The sequence below is a fragment of the Macaca fascicularis genome, chromosome 17 (genome assembly GCF_037993035.2).
Source record: "Macaca fascicularis isolate 582-1 chromosome 17, T2T-MFA8v1.1".
Lineage (NCBI taxonomy): Eukaryota > Metazoa > Chordata > Mammalia > Primates > Cercopithecidae > Macaca > Macaca fascicularis.
In genome coordinates, this window is record NC_088391.1 from 91,202,291 (window position 1) to 91,218,326 (window position 16,036).

The 16,036-nt window shown below is 39.4% G+C and overlaps 1 protein-coding gene across 4 annotated transcripts in view; it reads left to right on the forward strand.

The window, feature by feature from the left end:
- Nucleotides 1–16,036, forward strand: part of PCCA (propionyl-CoA carboxylase subunit alpha) — a 436,745-nt gene that overhangs the window by 223,791 nt on the left and 196,918 nt on the right. For all 4 annotated transcript variants that reach the window (XM_005586175.4, XM_005586176.4, XM_065533441.2 and 1 more), the window contains exon 17: nt 6,228–6,338. In XM_005586175.4, the coding sequence (XP_005586232.3) occupies nt 6,228–6,338 (111 nt within the window). The remainder of the gene's footprint in view (nt 1–6,227; nt 6,339–16,036) is intronic.

The following is a 16,036-nucleotide window of genomic DNA, read 5'->3' on the forward strand; positions in this document are numbered from 1 at the left end:
CAATCACCGCTGTGTGATCAGTTCTCTCTCCAGTAAATTGTGTATGGCAGTAAAAAGTCATCGCTTATGGTTCTGGCGTAGTTTTCATCATGTTTAGTGCAAACCATAAACCTTGAATAACACCATGGAATCCATACAAAGTGCTACTAGTAATGCTGGAGGTCCTCCCAAGAAACAGAGAAAAGTCATGACATTATGAGAAAAAGTTGAATTACTTGATAATGTGTGGTAGCTTGAGGTCTGCAGATACAGTTTCCTGTCATTTCAAGATAAATGAATCCCGTGTAAGGACCATTGTAAAAGAAAATAAAATGAAATTCATGAAGCACTTGCTGCAACTACACCAGCAGGTGTGAAAATCTTGCACTTTTTGTGAAACACCTTTCATTTCATATTGAAGATGCAGCTTTTATGTGCGTGGAGGATTGCTATAAGAAAGGCATTCCCATAGACTCGAATATGACTGTCTATGGGAAAAGTGAAGTTGTTATATGGCAACTTGAAGCAAAAGGAAGGTGGAGGGATATAAAGCTGGATAATGTATTGCCAACCAAGGATGGTTTGATAATTTTAGAAAGAGATTTGGCTTTAAAATGTGAAGACAAAATGTGAAGGGGAAGCTGCTTCTGCCAACCGAGAAGCAGCAGATGAGTTCCAAGACACCGTTAAGAAAATCATTGAAGAGAAAGGATATCTGCTGAACAGGTTTTAAATGCAAACACAAGCGCCTTATTCTGGGGGAAAAAAAGCCACAGGGAACATTTCTTAGGAAAAGAAGCAAGCACGAGGAGTTAAGACAGTGAGGAATAGGCTAACTCTGTCTGTTGTTCTGTGCAAAGGCAGTCAGGTTTACGATCTGCACTTATCTGTGAAGCTGCTCATCTCCTCGCCTTGAAGGAAAATGATACGCACCGGCTGCCAGTCTTCTGGTTGTACAACAAGAAGGCCTGGACCGTGAGAACCCTTTTTATGGATTGATTCCATTGATGCTTGGTCCCTAAAGTCCGGAAGTGCCTTGCCAGTAAGAGACTGTCTTCTGAAGTTCTTTTGATATGGACAGTGCCCCAGCCACCCAGAACACATGTTTAACATCGAAGGCATCGAAGTGGCCTGCTTCTCCCCAAACCCAACAAGTCTAATTCAGCCTCTAGCTCAGGGTATTGTAAGGACCTTTCAGGCTCATTATCCACAGTGCTATATGGAAAGGATCATCGACACCATGGAAGAGAAAAAGTCTGGAAAGATTACAGCACTGAAGATGTATTGTTGTCATATAAAAAGCTGTGAAAGCTATCAAGCCCAAAATTTTTGCTGGAGAAAACTTTGTCTGGATGTTGTGCATGACTTCATAGGATTTATGAAAGAGGCAACCAAGGAAATCATGAAAGAGATTGTGGATTTGACATGAAAGGTGGAGTGGGGGGTAAAGGGTTTTAAGGTACGGATCTTAGAGGAATCCAAGAGTGAATAGACACTGCACCCAAGGAATTAACAGAAAATGACTTGATGCAGATAAATCCTTCCGAATCAGTGCCAGAGGATGAGGAAGAAGACATAGAAGAAGCAATGCCAGAAAACAGGCTCACATCAGAGTGTGGCAGAAGGATTCCGATTACTCAAGACTGATGTTGACTTATTTTATGACATAGACCCTTCTGTGATACTGGCAGTAAAACTAACACAAACAGTGGAAAAAGGATTGAACTCATATAGAAACATTTTTAGAGAAATGAAAAAGCAAAAGCAGAGAAAAATTACAAAGTATATTCATAAAGTTATACCGAGTGTGCCGCCTCTCCTACCTCCCCTTCCACCTCCTCCACCTCTCCTGTCTCTGCAACCCCTGAGACAGCAAGACCAGCCTCTCCTCTTCCTCCTTCTCCTCCGTCTGCTCAACATGAAGAGGAGGAGGAAGACTATTACGATGATCCACTTCCACTCAATGAATAGTAAACATATTTTCTCTTGTGATTTCCTTCATAACATTAGCTTTATTGCAAGACTACAGTATTTAATATATATAATGTACGAAACGTGTAATCGACTATATTTTCAGCATGGGTTTCAGTCAACAGTATGTTATTAGTGTTTACTTTTTTGGGGGCATCAAAAGTTATGTGTGGATTTTTGTATGTGCAGGAGGTCGGCACCCCTAACGCTCATGTTATTCAGTCATCACCTGTACTTTGAAATTGTCATTGTGTACTAGGCTCAATTTTTATCTACTAGATTACATGCATCTTTAAAAAATGACTTATTGAGGTATACTTGATGTAATAAATTTCTAATATTCAAAGTATTCAATTTTATGAGTTTTGACATACATATCCACCTGTGAAACCATTACCACAGCCATGGTGTTGAACGCTTCTTTCACCTCCCGGAGTTTCCTTATGGTCTTTGCCATTTACCCTCCCTCTACCCCTTTCCCAGTGTAATCGCATGATCTGCTTTCTGTCGCTGTAGGCTCGTTTGCATGTCCTAAAATTTTGTATTAATGGAATTATACATTATTATGCATTCTTTTTGGTCTTGCTTTTTAAACTCAGCATAATTATTTTTAGATTCATCCTTGTTATTTCATATGTTATTGACTCTTTTTGTGTATATGTGGAATAGAATTCCATTGTATGGACAAACCCACTTTTGTTAATTCATCTGCCTGTTGATGGAGATTTAATTGTTTCTAGGTTTTGATTATAGTAAATAAAGCTGCTATTAAACTTTGTATGTAAGTCTTTGTATAGACATATGTTTTTATTTAACTTGACTTAATACACAGGAGTGAGTTGTCTGAATCAGTGAGTATATGTTTAACTTTTCCAGAAACTACCAAACCGTTCCAAAGTATGTGTATCATTTTATATTGCCACCACAGTGTGACAATTCTCCTTGTTCCATATCCTGACTGGCACTTGCTATTATCTGTCTTTTCACTTTGGCCATCTAAATTGGTATATTGGTGGCAGCTCATTGTATTTCTTTAACAATAATGATGTTGAACAATTTTTCCTATGCTTAGTGGACATGTTGACTGTTTTTTTTTTTTTTTTTTACTTGGTTTGTTTTTTGTCTTATAATTGTGTTGTAAGTATTCTTTATATATTTGTAGATACAACTCCCTTGTCCAATATATGTATTGTGGGCCAGAATTGGTGGCTTATGCCTGTAATCCTAGTACTTTGGGAGGCCAAGGTGGGTGGATCACTTGAGCCCAGGAGTTCGAGACCAGCCTGGGCAACATAGCAAAAACGTGTCTCTACAAAAAAATATAAAAATTAGCTGGGCGGCTGGGTGCCGTGGCTCATGCCTGTAATCCTAGCACTTCAGGAGGCCAAGGCGGGCAGATCACGAGGTCAGGAGATAGAGACCAACCTGGCCAACCTGGTGAAAACCCATCTCTAGTAAAAATACAAAAATTAGCTGGGTGTGGTGGCGTGTTCCTGTAATCCCAGCTACTCAGGGGGCTGAGGGAGGAGAATTGCTTGAACCCGGGAGGCAGAGGTTGCAGTGAGCGGAGATTGTGCCATTGCACTCTAGCCTGGCAACAGAGCGAGACTCCGTCTCAAAGAAAATAAAACAAAACAAATTAGCTGGGCATGGTGGCATGCATCTGTGGTCCCAGCTAGTTGGGAGACTGAGACAGGAGGATCCCTGAGCCTGGGAGGTTGAAGCTTCAGTGAGCCAAGATTGCACCACTGCACTCTGACCTAGGCGATAGAGTGAGACCCTGTCTCAAAAAAAAAAAATATATATATAGTAATAATAATATATTTAATGTGAATATTTTCTCTCAGGCTATAGTTTGCCATTTTATTTTCTTAATTGCCTCTTTTGAGGAGCAGACTTTAAGTTTGATGATGTACAGTTTGTCAATATTTTTATAGTTCATGGTTTTTGTGTAATAAGAATCTGTTGCCTACCTTAAGGTAACAGATTTTTCCTCCATAGTTTCTATTATAGTTATTAAAATAGTTTTAGGTTTGTGATTCATTTGGAGTTAATTTTTTGTCTGTGTTGTTAGGTGTTAGGGTTGAGGTTATTTATTTATTTTTTTTTTGAGATGGTGTCTAGCTCTTTCGCTGAGGCTGGAGTGCAGTGGTGTGATCTCGGCTCACTGCAACCTCCACCTCCCAGGTTCAAGTGATTCTCCTGCCTCAGCCTCCCAAGTAGCTGGGATTACAGGCACCTGCTACCACGCCCAGCTAATTTTTGTATTTTTAGTAGAGATGGGGTTTCACTGTGTTGGCCAGGCTGGTCTTGAACTCCTTACCTCATGATCTGCTTGCCTTGGCCTCCCAAAGTGCTGGGATTACAAGTGTGAGCCACCGTGCCTGGCTTTTTTTTTTTTTTTTTATTTGGTCCAAATGGTTAGCTGGTTGTTCTAGTACCATTTATTGAAACGACATTTATTAGGTTGGTGTAAACATAATTGCTGTTTTTGCATTGCTGAAATTTGCTGTTTGATATTGGAATACATTCTTAAATAGATGTGGTTATGTTATACATCATTTTAATGTACATTTCTTGCTTTGTTTCTTTTTTTTTTTTTTTTTTTTTTTTTTGAGACAGAGTCTCGCTCTGTCGCCCAGGCTGGAGTGCAGTGGCCGGATCTCAGCTCACTGCAAGCTCCGCCTCCCGGGTTCACGCCATTCTCCTGTCTCAGCCTCCCAAGTAGCTGGGACTACAGGCGCCCGCCACCTCGCCCGGCTAGTTTTTTGTATTTTTAGTAGAGACGGGGTTTCACCGTGTTAGCCAGGATGGTCTTGATCTCCTGACCTCGTGATCCGCCCGTCTCGGCCTCCCAAAGTGCTGGGATTACAGGCTTGAGCCACCGCGCCCGGCCTGTTTCTTTTTTGCTAATGACTTACTACTTGCTGTTTATTTTATATTTAGAGTATGGAAATGATGTTAGACAAAAAGCAAATGTGAGCAATTTTCTTATTTGAGTTCAAAATGGTACGTAAAGAGCAGAGACAACTTCGCATGTCAGCAATGCATTTGGCCCAGAAACTGCCAATGAACATACAGTGCAGTGATGGTTCAAGAAGTTTTGCGAAGGAGATGAGAACCTTGAAGATGAGGAGCTTAGTGGCCAGCCTTCGGAAGTTGATAGCAACCAATTGAGAGCAGTTGTCGAAGCTGATCCTTTTATAACTACATAAGAAGTTGCTGAAGAACTTAGTGTCAGCCATTCTATGGTCATTTGGCATTTGAAGCAAATTGGAAAGATGAAAAAGCTCCACAAGTGGGTGCCTCATGAGCTGACTGAAAATTAAAAAAATCGTCATTTTGAAGTGTAGTCTTTTCCTGTTCTACACAACAATGAACCATTTTTTGGATTGTGACGTGTGAGGAAAAGTGGATTTTTATATGACAGCCAGCGATGATCAGCTCAATGACTAGACCAAGAAGAAGCCCCAAAGCACTTCCCAAAGTCATACTTGCACCAAAAGAAGGTCATGGTCACTGTTGGGTGGTCTGTTGTTGGTCTGATCCACTACAGCTTTCTGAATCCTAGTGAAACCATTACATCTGAGAAGTATGCTCAGCAAATCTATGAGATACACCCAAAACTGCAATGCCTGTAGCTGGTGTTGGTCAATGGAAAGGGCCCATGTTTTCTCCATGACAGCACCCAACTGCACGTTCCACAACCAATGCTTAAAATTTGAACAAGTTGGGCTATGAAGTTTTGCCTCATCCGGCATATTCACCTGACCTCTTACCAGCTGACCACCACTTCAAGCATCTCAACAACTTTTTGCAGGGAAAATGCTTCCACAACCAGCAGGATGCAAAAAATGCTCTCCAAGAGTCCGCCAAATCCCAAAGCATGGATTTTTACGCTACAGGAATAAACAAACTTATTTCTTATTGAGAAAAAGGAGCTGATGTAATGGTTCCTATTTTGATTGATAAAAATGTGTTTCAGCCTAGTTTTGATGATTTAAAATTCATGGCCCCAAACCACAATTACTTTTGCACCACCCTAATACAGCCTGTTGACTTGACTTGGCAATACCAAGCTTCTTAAGTTTATATTTACTGTTTTATTGATACCACAAGTTCAGATATTTTTTGTTGTTAATAGAAGTCAAGGAAATAAGTAATCTTGAATGGTTTCTGCTAGGTCATAGAACAATGATGATAAATTTCCCCACATTATCAGAATTCCATTTTTCACTGATTCATTGTTCTTCAATTTGATATCATTTTACTTTTAGGTGTTACACATAATATTGCGTTACTTCGAGAGGTGATAATCAACTCACGCTTTGTAAAAGGAGACATCAGCACCAAATTTCTCTCTGACGTGTATCCTGATGGCTTCAAAGGTTTGTATGCAGTAAAAATATTTTAGTGTTTTAAAGTTGTTATTTTTATACTTTATTGTAATACATAATTTCATTCTATTTTGAAATTAAGGCCTTTTGGCTATATTATACTTAATTAGCATTTTTAGAACATGCAAGACTGTTTACATTCATGATTTTGAGTATTTATGGGTGACTCAAGAGTGTGATAATCTGCAGTCTTGTGGAGGGCAGAATTCAACCATATGGAATGTTCTATGAGTCCAGTGTTTTGAAGCCAAACATGTAGATAGATGATTAGCCTACCTTTTTGGTTTCTGAAAATCAAATCAGATTTGTATTTTCTACTGAGGTGAGTATATAAGGACCTCTTCTAAAGTGATTGTTAAAAGATATGTTTATGAAAATAGCACAGAATATTTCAGAAAACCAGATTCTAGTCCTATTAATGAAAATCTAGGAAGATGATGATTTTATTCTGAAAAATGAAGTTTTGAATAAAGTAATGAGTGGAATGTGAAATTAACACTGCAAAGTTCTCAGCGAGCATTTCCAGGTAGTAGAAAAATTGCTCATCAAGTGAGAGATAGAGAAAACCCTTTAGTGAGCATTCAAAATATAGTTAATATAAGATATCAAAAGATAAACAAGATTTAGATGAGACTTAATAGAAATGTTATTCAGGTGAAAGCCTCTACATACATTTTTAATGAGCTAGCTAGTGATGTATGAAGGTTAGATAGTCTGTCCCACATTTCAAGTGTTCTTTATATCCATTAAAGTGTTTTAATGTAAAATGACTCACATTCATGTTAGGAGCTATATATAGATTCAGGTCAAGTTGATGTCGTTGAGTTGTTGAATGCATTTATAAAGCAGTTTTCCACTCAGAATTTATAATACAGAGTTTTCATAAGACTCAACAGAGATAACTGATTTGAATATTCTTTTAAAACTGTAGTGTTATAGAGTTTTATTAAGGCAGATGAAGAATGGCTCTGATTTGGGATCTTAAAACAAAAACTAATGATTTATTAGGTTGTTTTTCCTAAACTTTTGAATTTTTAAAAATACAAAATAAAATACAACCAGGATAGTAGTTTTATACTTTTGTGATTATTCTTTTAGTATTTGTTGGTTTAATGAGGCTAAGAACCCCTTAGGTCATTGCTTTTCATTTTATCCCTAGCACAAAACATAATAGATACTAAGTATTTGTTGAATTAATAAAAAAAAAGAAATCTTACCCATAGTATTGATGAGAAAGGATTACTTTGGATTTTTTTTTTTTTTTTTTTTTTTGAGATGAAGTTTTGCTCTTTTGCCCAGGCTGGAGTGCGGTGGCACGATCTTGGCTTACTGCAACTCCGCCTTCCGGTTTCAAGTGATTCTCCTGCCGTAGCCTCCCGAGTAGTTGGGATTACAGGCGTGTGTCACCACACCCGGCTAATTTTTGTATTTTTAGTAGAGACGAGGTTTCACCATGTTGGCCAGGCTTGAACTGGATCTCCTGACCTTGTGATCTGCTGGACTCGGCCTCTCAAAGTGCTGGGATTACAAGCATGACCACCGTACCTGGCTGCTACTTTGGATGTTTTTAATCATTTATACATGTATCCAGATAACCAGTTCTTTCTATTTTGATACTAACATTTAGTTTCTTGCCCTTCCTAAAATTTTAATTAAAAGTTGTAGTACGTTTTGAAGTGGACTTAGGACTTGCATGTTTTCATGTCTGCCTGGCTAATTCAGTGATAGTGATAAGACAGGAAACAGTGGGCAGAAGGAGAAAGCAGGGAAAAACTATAGAGAACCTTTAGAACAAACGTATGCGTGTATGGGTATTTATATAGATACACATATACACATTTATATATAAGTCTCTATATATGTATGTATGGCAAAGTATTGCAGAGAAGAAGAAAATGGGGCATTTAAATTTTCTAATCAGAGTTGGTTACTATGTGCTGGACTGTTAGCAATAATAGAGAATATCCCAAATCCTCTAGACAAGGGATCCCCTTCAAACTCAGAAATATACTTAAACCTAAGTATTGCAGTTTTCTGTGGTGCATATAATATATTACATTTCTTTTTTGGTAAGGAATTAACAGCTTGGACACCATAATTTTGTTTTTTATGCTTAGACCAGATAGGAACACAATTTAAAAAATTGTCATACATTGCTTTTAGCAATAATTTAGTTGAAGCCTTCATTTTACATGTGAGGAAACTAGAGCTCTGAGATACCCGTAAAGCTAAATGACCAATAAGATAATAATGCCACGAATTGAACCTAGGCTTATTCAACTCCTATTTGAGTAGTCTTTGAGTTATGCTGAGATTCAAATTCATAAATCACTAATGTTTTCAATCAGGGTTTGCTACTTGTTATATTGCCTCTAAATATTTTAGAAACACACTCCTATATTTGCCATTCTTAATGTCTCCCTCTTATTTTATTTTCTCGTTATTTTCATGTCATTTGTTCTTTGAATGGTTACTGTCTCTCATTCTTCTTCAGATTGCTGTATTTCTCATTCTCCATTTTCCCCCCAGATCAGGTCTTAGATATATTAAACTGTATCGTCTTTGACTGTTTGATATATGTGCCCTAGAGACCGCAGGAAGTGGTAACTACAGTTAATCCAGGATCCTCTCCATATGTTTGGGGCCAGGTCATTTTGCCCCTTTGGGGTTCCCCATCTGCTTCCCATCTGTCCAGCTGTCCTAGGCACTATTATAGGCAAGCACCTATTTTTATGACTGCATTAACATTTTCTATTGTATATGTTTATTATCCCACATTTATGTGGATGTAAACTAAGACAGTTTTACTAGAGATTCTTAGAGTTAAACTTTGAAACGATTGCTTCTAAAATTAAAAAATAGGATACATGAGAAATTATTCTTGTCATTTCTTTAGATGTGAATGTTGAAAAGCTGTTTCCCTTGATTCTGAAAAATAAATGGAATATGAGGAAGAAGGTATCTTAAGAACTATAATTTCATTTGGCCTATAATGAACATTTTGGGCTTATTTCTCTGATACTTTCCTATACTTCAACCTCGAGCCTCATCAAAAGAAATTGTCAGATTTATCTCTTTCTTTTAAGAAGTTACAGATCTTCTGGTAAAAATTTCATTCAACACAGAAAGTATATAATTACTTATACTTCTGTTTTTTCTGTTGAATTTAGTCAAGTATGTCTACACTTTTAAAAATACTACTATGATATTTGGACTGAATTCAATCATTAATTCAACAAATAATTGGCCGGGCGCGGTGGCTCAAGCCTGTAATCCCAGCACTTTGGGAGGCCGAGACGGGCGGATCACGAGGTCAGGAGATCGAGACCATCCTGGCTAACACGGTGAAACCCCGTCTCTACTAAAAATACAAAAAACTAGCCAGGTGAGGTGGCAGCGCCTGTAGTCCCAGCTACTCGGGAGGCTGAGGCAGGAGAATGGCGTAAACCCGGGAGGCAGAGCTTGCAGTGAGCTGAGATCCGGCCACTGCACTCCAGCCCGGGCTACAGAGCAAGACTCCGTCTCAAAAAAAAAAAAAAAAATAAATAAATAAAAAACAAATAATTGGTGTAGGCTGTAGAAGAAAATCAAAGATGGGTATATTTTACCTGCTCTTAATGAGCTGACATCATGAGAGAAATAGTCACGTAAAGCACCAGCTGTACTACAGGACGGGATAAAGCAAGTGCCTGGTAAAGATGTGAGCAAAGTATCTTGATAGAAGAGCAAAAACAAAAACAAAAACAAAAAACGAAAACAAAACGAAACAAAACAAAAAACACCCAAAACCCAGTTCCATTTGAGGGAATCAAGAATGACTTTAAGGATGAGGTAGCATTTAGACTATTGGAATACCTCTCCACGGACTCTCCATGGGAGCTGGGCTGCACTTGTGAGAGCCATGTGTGCACATCTTCATAAGCCAATCCCCTTTGAAGTTGGTGGTTTGAAATCAGCCATGAAGAATGTATTTACTGTAAGGAAATTGGTTGTACCCTGTGGCTTTTCTCCTTCCCACACACCTCATTTGTTTGTTAAGCATTTACCAGCAAACCACTGCCTGACTCTTTGGCCTGCATATTGAGCAGAGTCCCTGGTATAAAAAGGAAAAGGATTACTCATCTAGGGAGGAAGACCTAGAAGACTCACTAAGGACAGGTGGTGCTTAGTTTTAGAGCTGCTGTTGTAGGAGGCAGATGACTGTGCTTACTGAAAAATAGGAAGAACACTTAAAAATACTGAATTAGAGGAGAAAGACATAATGAACTAAAAATCTGTGATTTTTCTAAATAAAACAATTCAGCAGTCAATGTGGAAGGTAGGATGGTCACTACTAAGATCCAAATTAGCGACTCAAAGGAATAAATAGAAGTATCTCAAAATACGTAGCAAAAAGGTAAAGAGAATGAAATCATGTGGAAAATGATAAAGATATGGAGGGAAGATCCAGAAGATTTTACACATAAATGCATACTAGGAGTTCCATGAAAAGAAAAATGGGAATGAAGGATATTTTTAAAGAAATAATAGAAAGTGTTTTCTCACTGTTCTTAAGAAAGTGTTAGGTACTCTTGGAAAGAGTCACTGAGATTCAGACAGGATTAATTTAAAAATTAACTCCACTAGGCATATAAAAAAAATACTTTTTTAAAGCTTCCAGAAGAAAAGAAAGAAGATGCAAGGAATGTACAGTGAGATTATGTTCATACTCTATAAACTGGAAGTTAGAAATCTTAGAATAGTGTCTGCTACATAGGAAGGAATTTGACTCAAGAGTACTATACCCAGCTAAGATATCATCATCAATATAAACAAAGTTGTTTTCAGTTAAATAAGGATTCAGAACTATTTTACCATAGATATTCCTTTTGAGGAAATTGCTAAAGAAAATACTTTAACCAGTTTTGAGGTAAGATGATAGCTTAAAAATATACACATTTTTTTGCCCTATCCCCAAATCTACTGACTTGAGTTTTTAAAGACACAAGCCCACTAGGAAAAAGAAAGGAAATAGCATTTGGTAAAATGAAAAGCTGAAAGATGATTCTTAACTGACTTAGTAACCTAAGAAAGTTGAATCCTAAGCTGACAATGGAGAAACTGAGAAGAAGTAGCTCATTACCACTGCAGAACCCTTCAGAAGTCTCAATAATTATTAGCTCCAGGTACCCTAGGAAATTCCTAAAGAAGCACTACTGGCCTAAAATCTCTGTAAAGTTTTCTCCATATCACTTCCTTCACTCTTCAGAGTAAGGCGACTCTCTCTCCCTCATCCTGGTTAAAGCTTTCAGATTCTTCTCTGCAGAGGATAAAAACAAGGGGGCACCAGGCACAGGAGGACAAAGAATTGAGGGAACATGGACATACTAAATGTGACACTCCCTGTCCCAGCCTTCATTCCTCAGTTGATTCCCAGGATACTGGCAGACACACAGGTATGCACAGACATGAGAGTAGAAGATCCTTGAAAAATCTAACCCCCAGTGAGATTACCTAAAGATTCCCCAACAGAATAGTCCAGCCACATTACCCTACAGACAAAGCTGCCAATGGTCAACAAGCCATAGCCCACAAAGAGAGAACGGGCCTGGCTCAGAATCAGGACCTCTATCCGCATTATTTAATACAACACTATGGCCGGGCGCGGTGGCTCATGCCTGTAATCCCAGCACTTTGGGAGGCTGAGTGGGGCGGATCACCTGAGGTCGGGAATTCGAGACCAGCCTGACTAACCTGGAGAAACCCCGTCTCTACTAAAAATACAAAATTAGCCGGGCGTGGTGGCATGTGCATGTAATCCCAGCTATTCGGGAGGTTGAGGCAGGAGAATCGCTTGAACCCAGGAGGTAAAGGTTGTGGTGAGCCGAGATCGTGCCACTGCACTCCAGCCTGGGCAACAAGAGCAAAACTCTGTCTCAAAAAACAAAAACAAACAAACACACAGAAAAACCAGAAAACACTACATTTAATGGGAACCGATGCATAGCTGTTAAAATAAATGGTAGACCTAAAACCACTCGGGAAACACGCAGGTCAGGCTTCTTGAAAACTGCATCATGCCAGTGAGGGTGGCCAGTAGCATCAGGGTCATAGTGGCATGTCACAAAGCTTGTGGGTGCTGCTACATGGTTTTGAACTCCAGTAATTAGTGGCTTAATGAACAAGGAGAGGAGATAATAAACATATAGGGGTTGGGACTTTTACTTGAAATTATCTCCCCAGAAGTTTAAGAAGGTAATAGTTGTGAGGAGGAAGTTTTTCTCCTTTCAGTCACAAATACTTATAGAGCCTGTTGGATCAAAGGTTGTGCTCTAGGCTCTGGGAATACAGAGGTAAAATTGTCAAAAAGCCTAAGGCTTTTAAAACCAAGAGCTGCAGCTTTTTCCAGACATGTCCTCACTGAAGAGCCCACTGTGCCCAGCCTCGTTGACAGCGCAGTAGAGGCTCTAAGCTTGAATGCTGTGAACGTTCCAAGCTGGGTTTAAGAAAGCCTTAGAACTCCATCTAGACCTGTAACAAGTACAAGTGACTTGGTCCTCTGAAGAGTGCTCGAGGCTGCATGTGTCCCGCATGTGAGGCTGGAGTGCTCAGTCCTTCTGCCTCCTCAACACCTGTATTCCACATGCACCCAGCAGCATCCTCTCAGTCTTCTCCGTCAGATTTGGGGGAGAGGGGAACCAAGTGTTGGATTACAGCACTCTTGGTTTACTTTCACACTCGCCGAAAGGGGTGGGAAGAATTGGAGAGCTTTTTAAATACGTACTGTGCCCCCAAGTTTCAGGTGCGTAGGATTCATCAGTGAACAGAAAAAGGAGCTGCCCTCATGGGACTTACATGAGGTTAACAGGCAGCAGGTTAACAGGCAGCATGCATTCCCAGCTCCCCTCATGGCAGCCAGGCAGGGTTTACAGATTAGAAGCTACTCAGAAAAGGGAATGAGGTACATTCGCCTTAGCTTACTAGCCCAGAATGCAGTGTCGGTGTGTCTGACTCAACACCAAACTGGTCCACCGCCCCCAGAGGGCAAACAGGGGAGACCATTCAAAAGGAGCTAAAGGTCAGAGCCAGGGAAGACACGCCTTACTTAGTATCAGGCTGCAGGGGAGCTTGCAGAGATCGAGGCCACTCTGGCCTGTGATCAGGAGTAGCATTATGCTAGAATCGTTATAAGAATAGGTCAGTTATGATCAGACTTCTTATACAGAGCCTGTTGGAACCGAGTACCCCCCTTTTGAAGTGGAATAGCAATAAAATGCTTGAAGTTGACGTGCATCATATCAGTTTGCGTGGGAGATGTTATGAATGATGGTCCATTTTATTTGGGAGACCGCTCTTGATATTGCTTGGATCCGGGCACTAACAGTTGGTTAGACTAGATGAAATACTGATTGAGCTCTTGCAGTGAATGGGTTCCCCTAATGCACTGCCTCTTCCCTTGCTGATGGTATATACTGTGCATATGTGTCTAAAGAACTGACTTGTAAAGGACTTTGATTGTGAACCACCATGAGAAATACATTTTACATCCGGCCATAGTATACACGCATATAAACACACACAACATTGTCATGTAAAATACTGTGTTTAAAGTGCTCTGATAATTTGTCTTGCTGTACATGACACATTAAGCTGGCTTCATGAACTACTAAACAGTTTCTTTACACAGTTCGATCAATATCAGTCCAGAACAGTTGTATTCAAAGTGAAATCTGCTGACTGGTAGCATCAGCATCACCCTGGAACTTGTTAGAAATGCAGATTATTACCTCTTGCCCGCATACCTTTTACCAGTCAGTCCGCTGGTGAAGCACACGCAGCACCTTTAGTCCAGGTGATTCTGATGTTTGGTGAAGTTTGAGAAGCACTGGTTCTTTTTACACTCCAGAGAGCTTTTGTGATTATATGTATTGATATTTGCCACATTATAAATTAAAACTGAGGAACTTGAAAATATTTACTCATTTGTTCTGAAAGTAATAGTAATAAATCTATTATGTGTTGACATGAGAGCAGTGATGTCATCACACAATATGTGTCCCTTGGATCTGGGAACCTCTGCAGTATACTCTTGAGAAAACTAGAGTTAAAAAAGCAAATACGTTTTAGTAGTTGTATGAAAATCGTTTGACCTTGGAAGGACTCCTGGGGACTCCCAGTTGTTGGCAGGTCACGCTATGAGAACTGTTCTTCTCAACTATGTGTTTTGACAAGACTGAGACCAAATTTTTGTAATACTTCTCATATAGAGTAATTATGTAATCATATGGGATGTTTTCATCACTGCTTAGGTGTCTGGGGAGAATGAGGAACTTTCCAATGCCCGTAAGAGTATGGTTTATTAGGCCATCGTGAGGATCTAGGATTGAATTCCCAGAACCAGGTGGTAGATCCCATATTTGTATTATGTTTTATGTAATGTCTAGGTTTGTCTCAAAGAGGGTGGCTTACCTGTGCTCTCCTTGCCCTTCAGGGAGCAGATAGATTACTTCCCTGTGGAAAATTGTGCTGTAGATATTGAAAGCATTTGTATCTTAATTTTGAATGTTTTTAGTCTTATTTGTATTTTGAGTGATTTTTAGACATAATGCTTAAATTACTTCATTTCTTCCAAATAAGTTTAGGCAACTAGTTTTTTTTCTTTTTTTGAATCGTACATTTGTTTGTTGGTATCTGTGGGTGATTGGTTTTAGGACCCTTTCAGATACAGAAATCCACAGAAGCTCAAGTCCCTGGTGTTGTATTTACATATAACCTAACACATATCCTCCCTGTACTTTAAATCATCTCTAGATTACTTATAATGCTTATACAATGTAAATGCTACACAAATCATTGTTATACTGCATTGCTTTGGGAAAAATGACAAGGAAAAAAAGCCTGTACATGTTCAATACAGACAACAATACATTTTTTTTTTCCTCAAATATGTTCAACCTGCAGTTATTTGAATCCATGGAGGGTTGACTGTAAAAGTAGCACCTTATGGCTGACGAGCCAGCATTCAAGTTGCTCATACTGTCCTATTTAATACTCTACTATCTGTATGTAGTACTGTGGTAAATAAATAGTTTTAGATTTGTGATGAGGTTACAGAGCTGTTAAGGGACGTTTTAACCTATAGACCCTGGAGTATTAGAATCCTACCTTGACTCACAACCTTCTTGAAGAATTATGCAAATTCTTCAATCAGTCACTCACCCCAGGCCTTCGCGGCCTGCCGACTATTCCAGGTCCAGCTGTGTAGTGGTAGGAAGATAGTATGAGTGAGAGGAGGAGAGAGATTGGTTGGTTGATTGGGATTCATGCAGAGAGGCAGAAGAATCACGGCGTGATATTCTTTGGATCTTCGCACTAGAAAGCATTGCCTTGTCTGTGTCCTTGACCAGCCACTCTCCTTTTCTCCAGGGACTGGGGCTTCTTGCACGCTATCCTCACTTTCCTCAGCAGGGAAGCTGGGCTGGGAAGGTACAGGGAGAAGCAGATGTGAGGAGCTTTTGCTTTTCCTGGAGATCTCTGTGTGGATTTTTTTTTTAATTGTTTTTGTTCTGTGCATCTGTTTAATATCTTCTTTCCCAAATTAAACTTCTTTCCCAATATAAACTTCCCGTGGGCAGGATTTTGTTGTCTTATTTGAATGGTATTGTTCCCTCAACGTCCACACACCCCAGTGCCTAGTACAATCCGAGCTG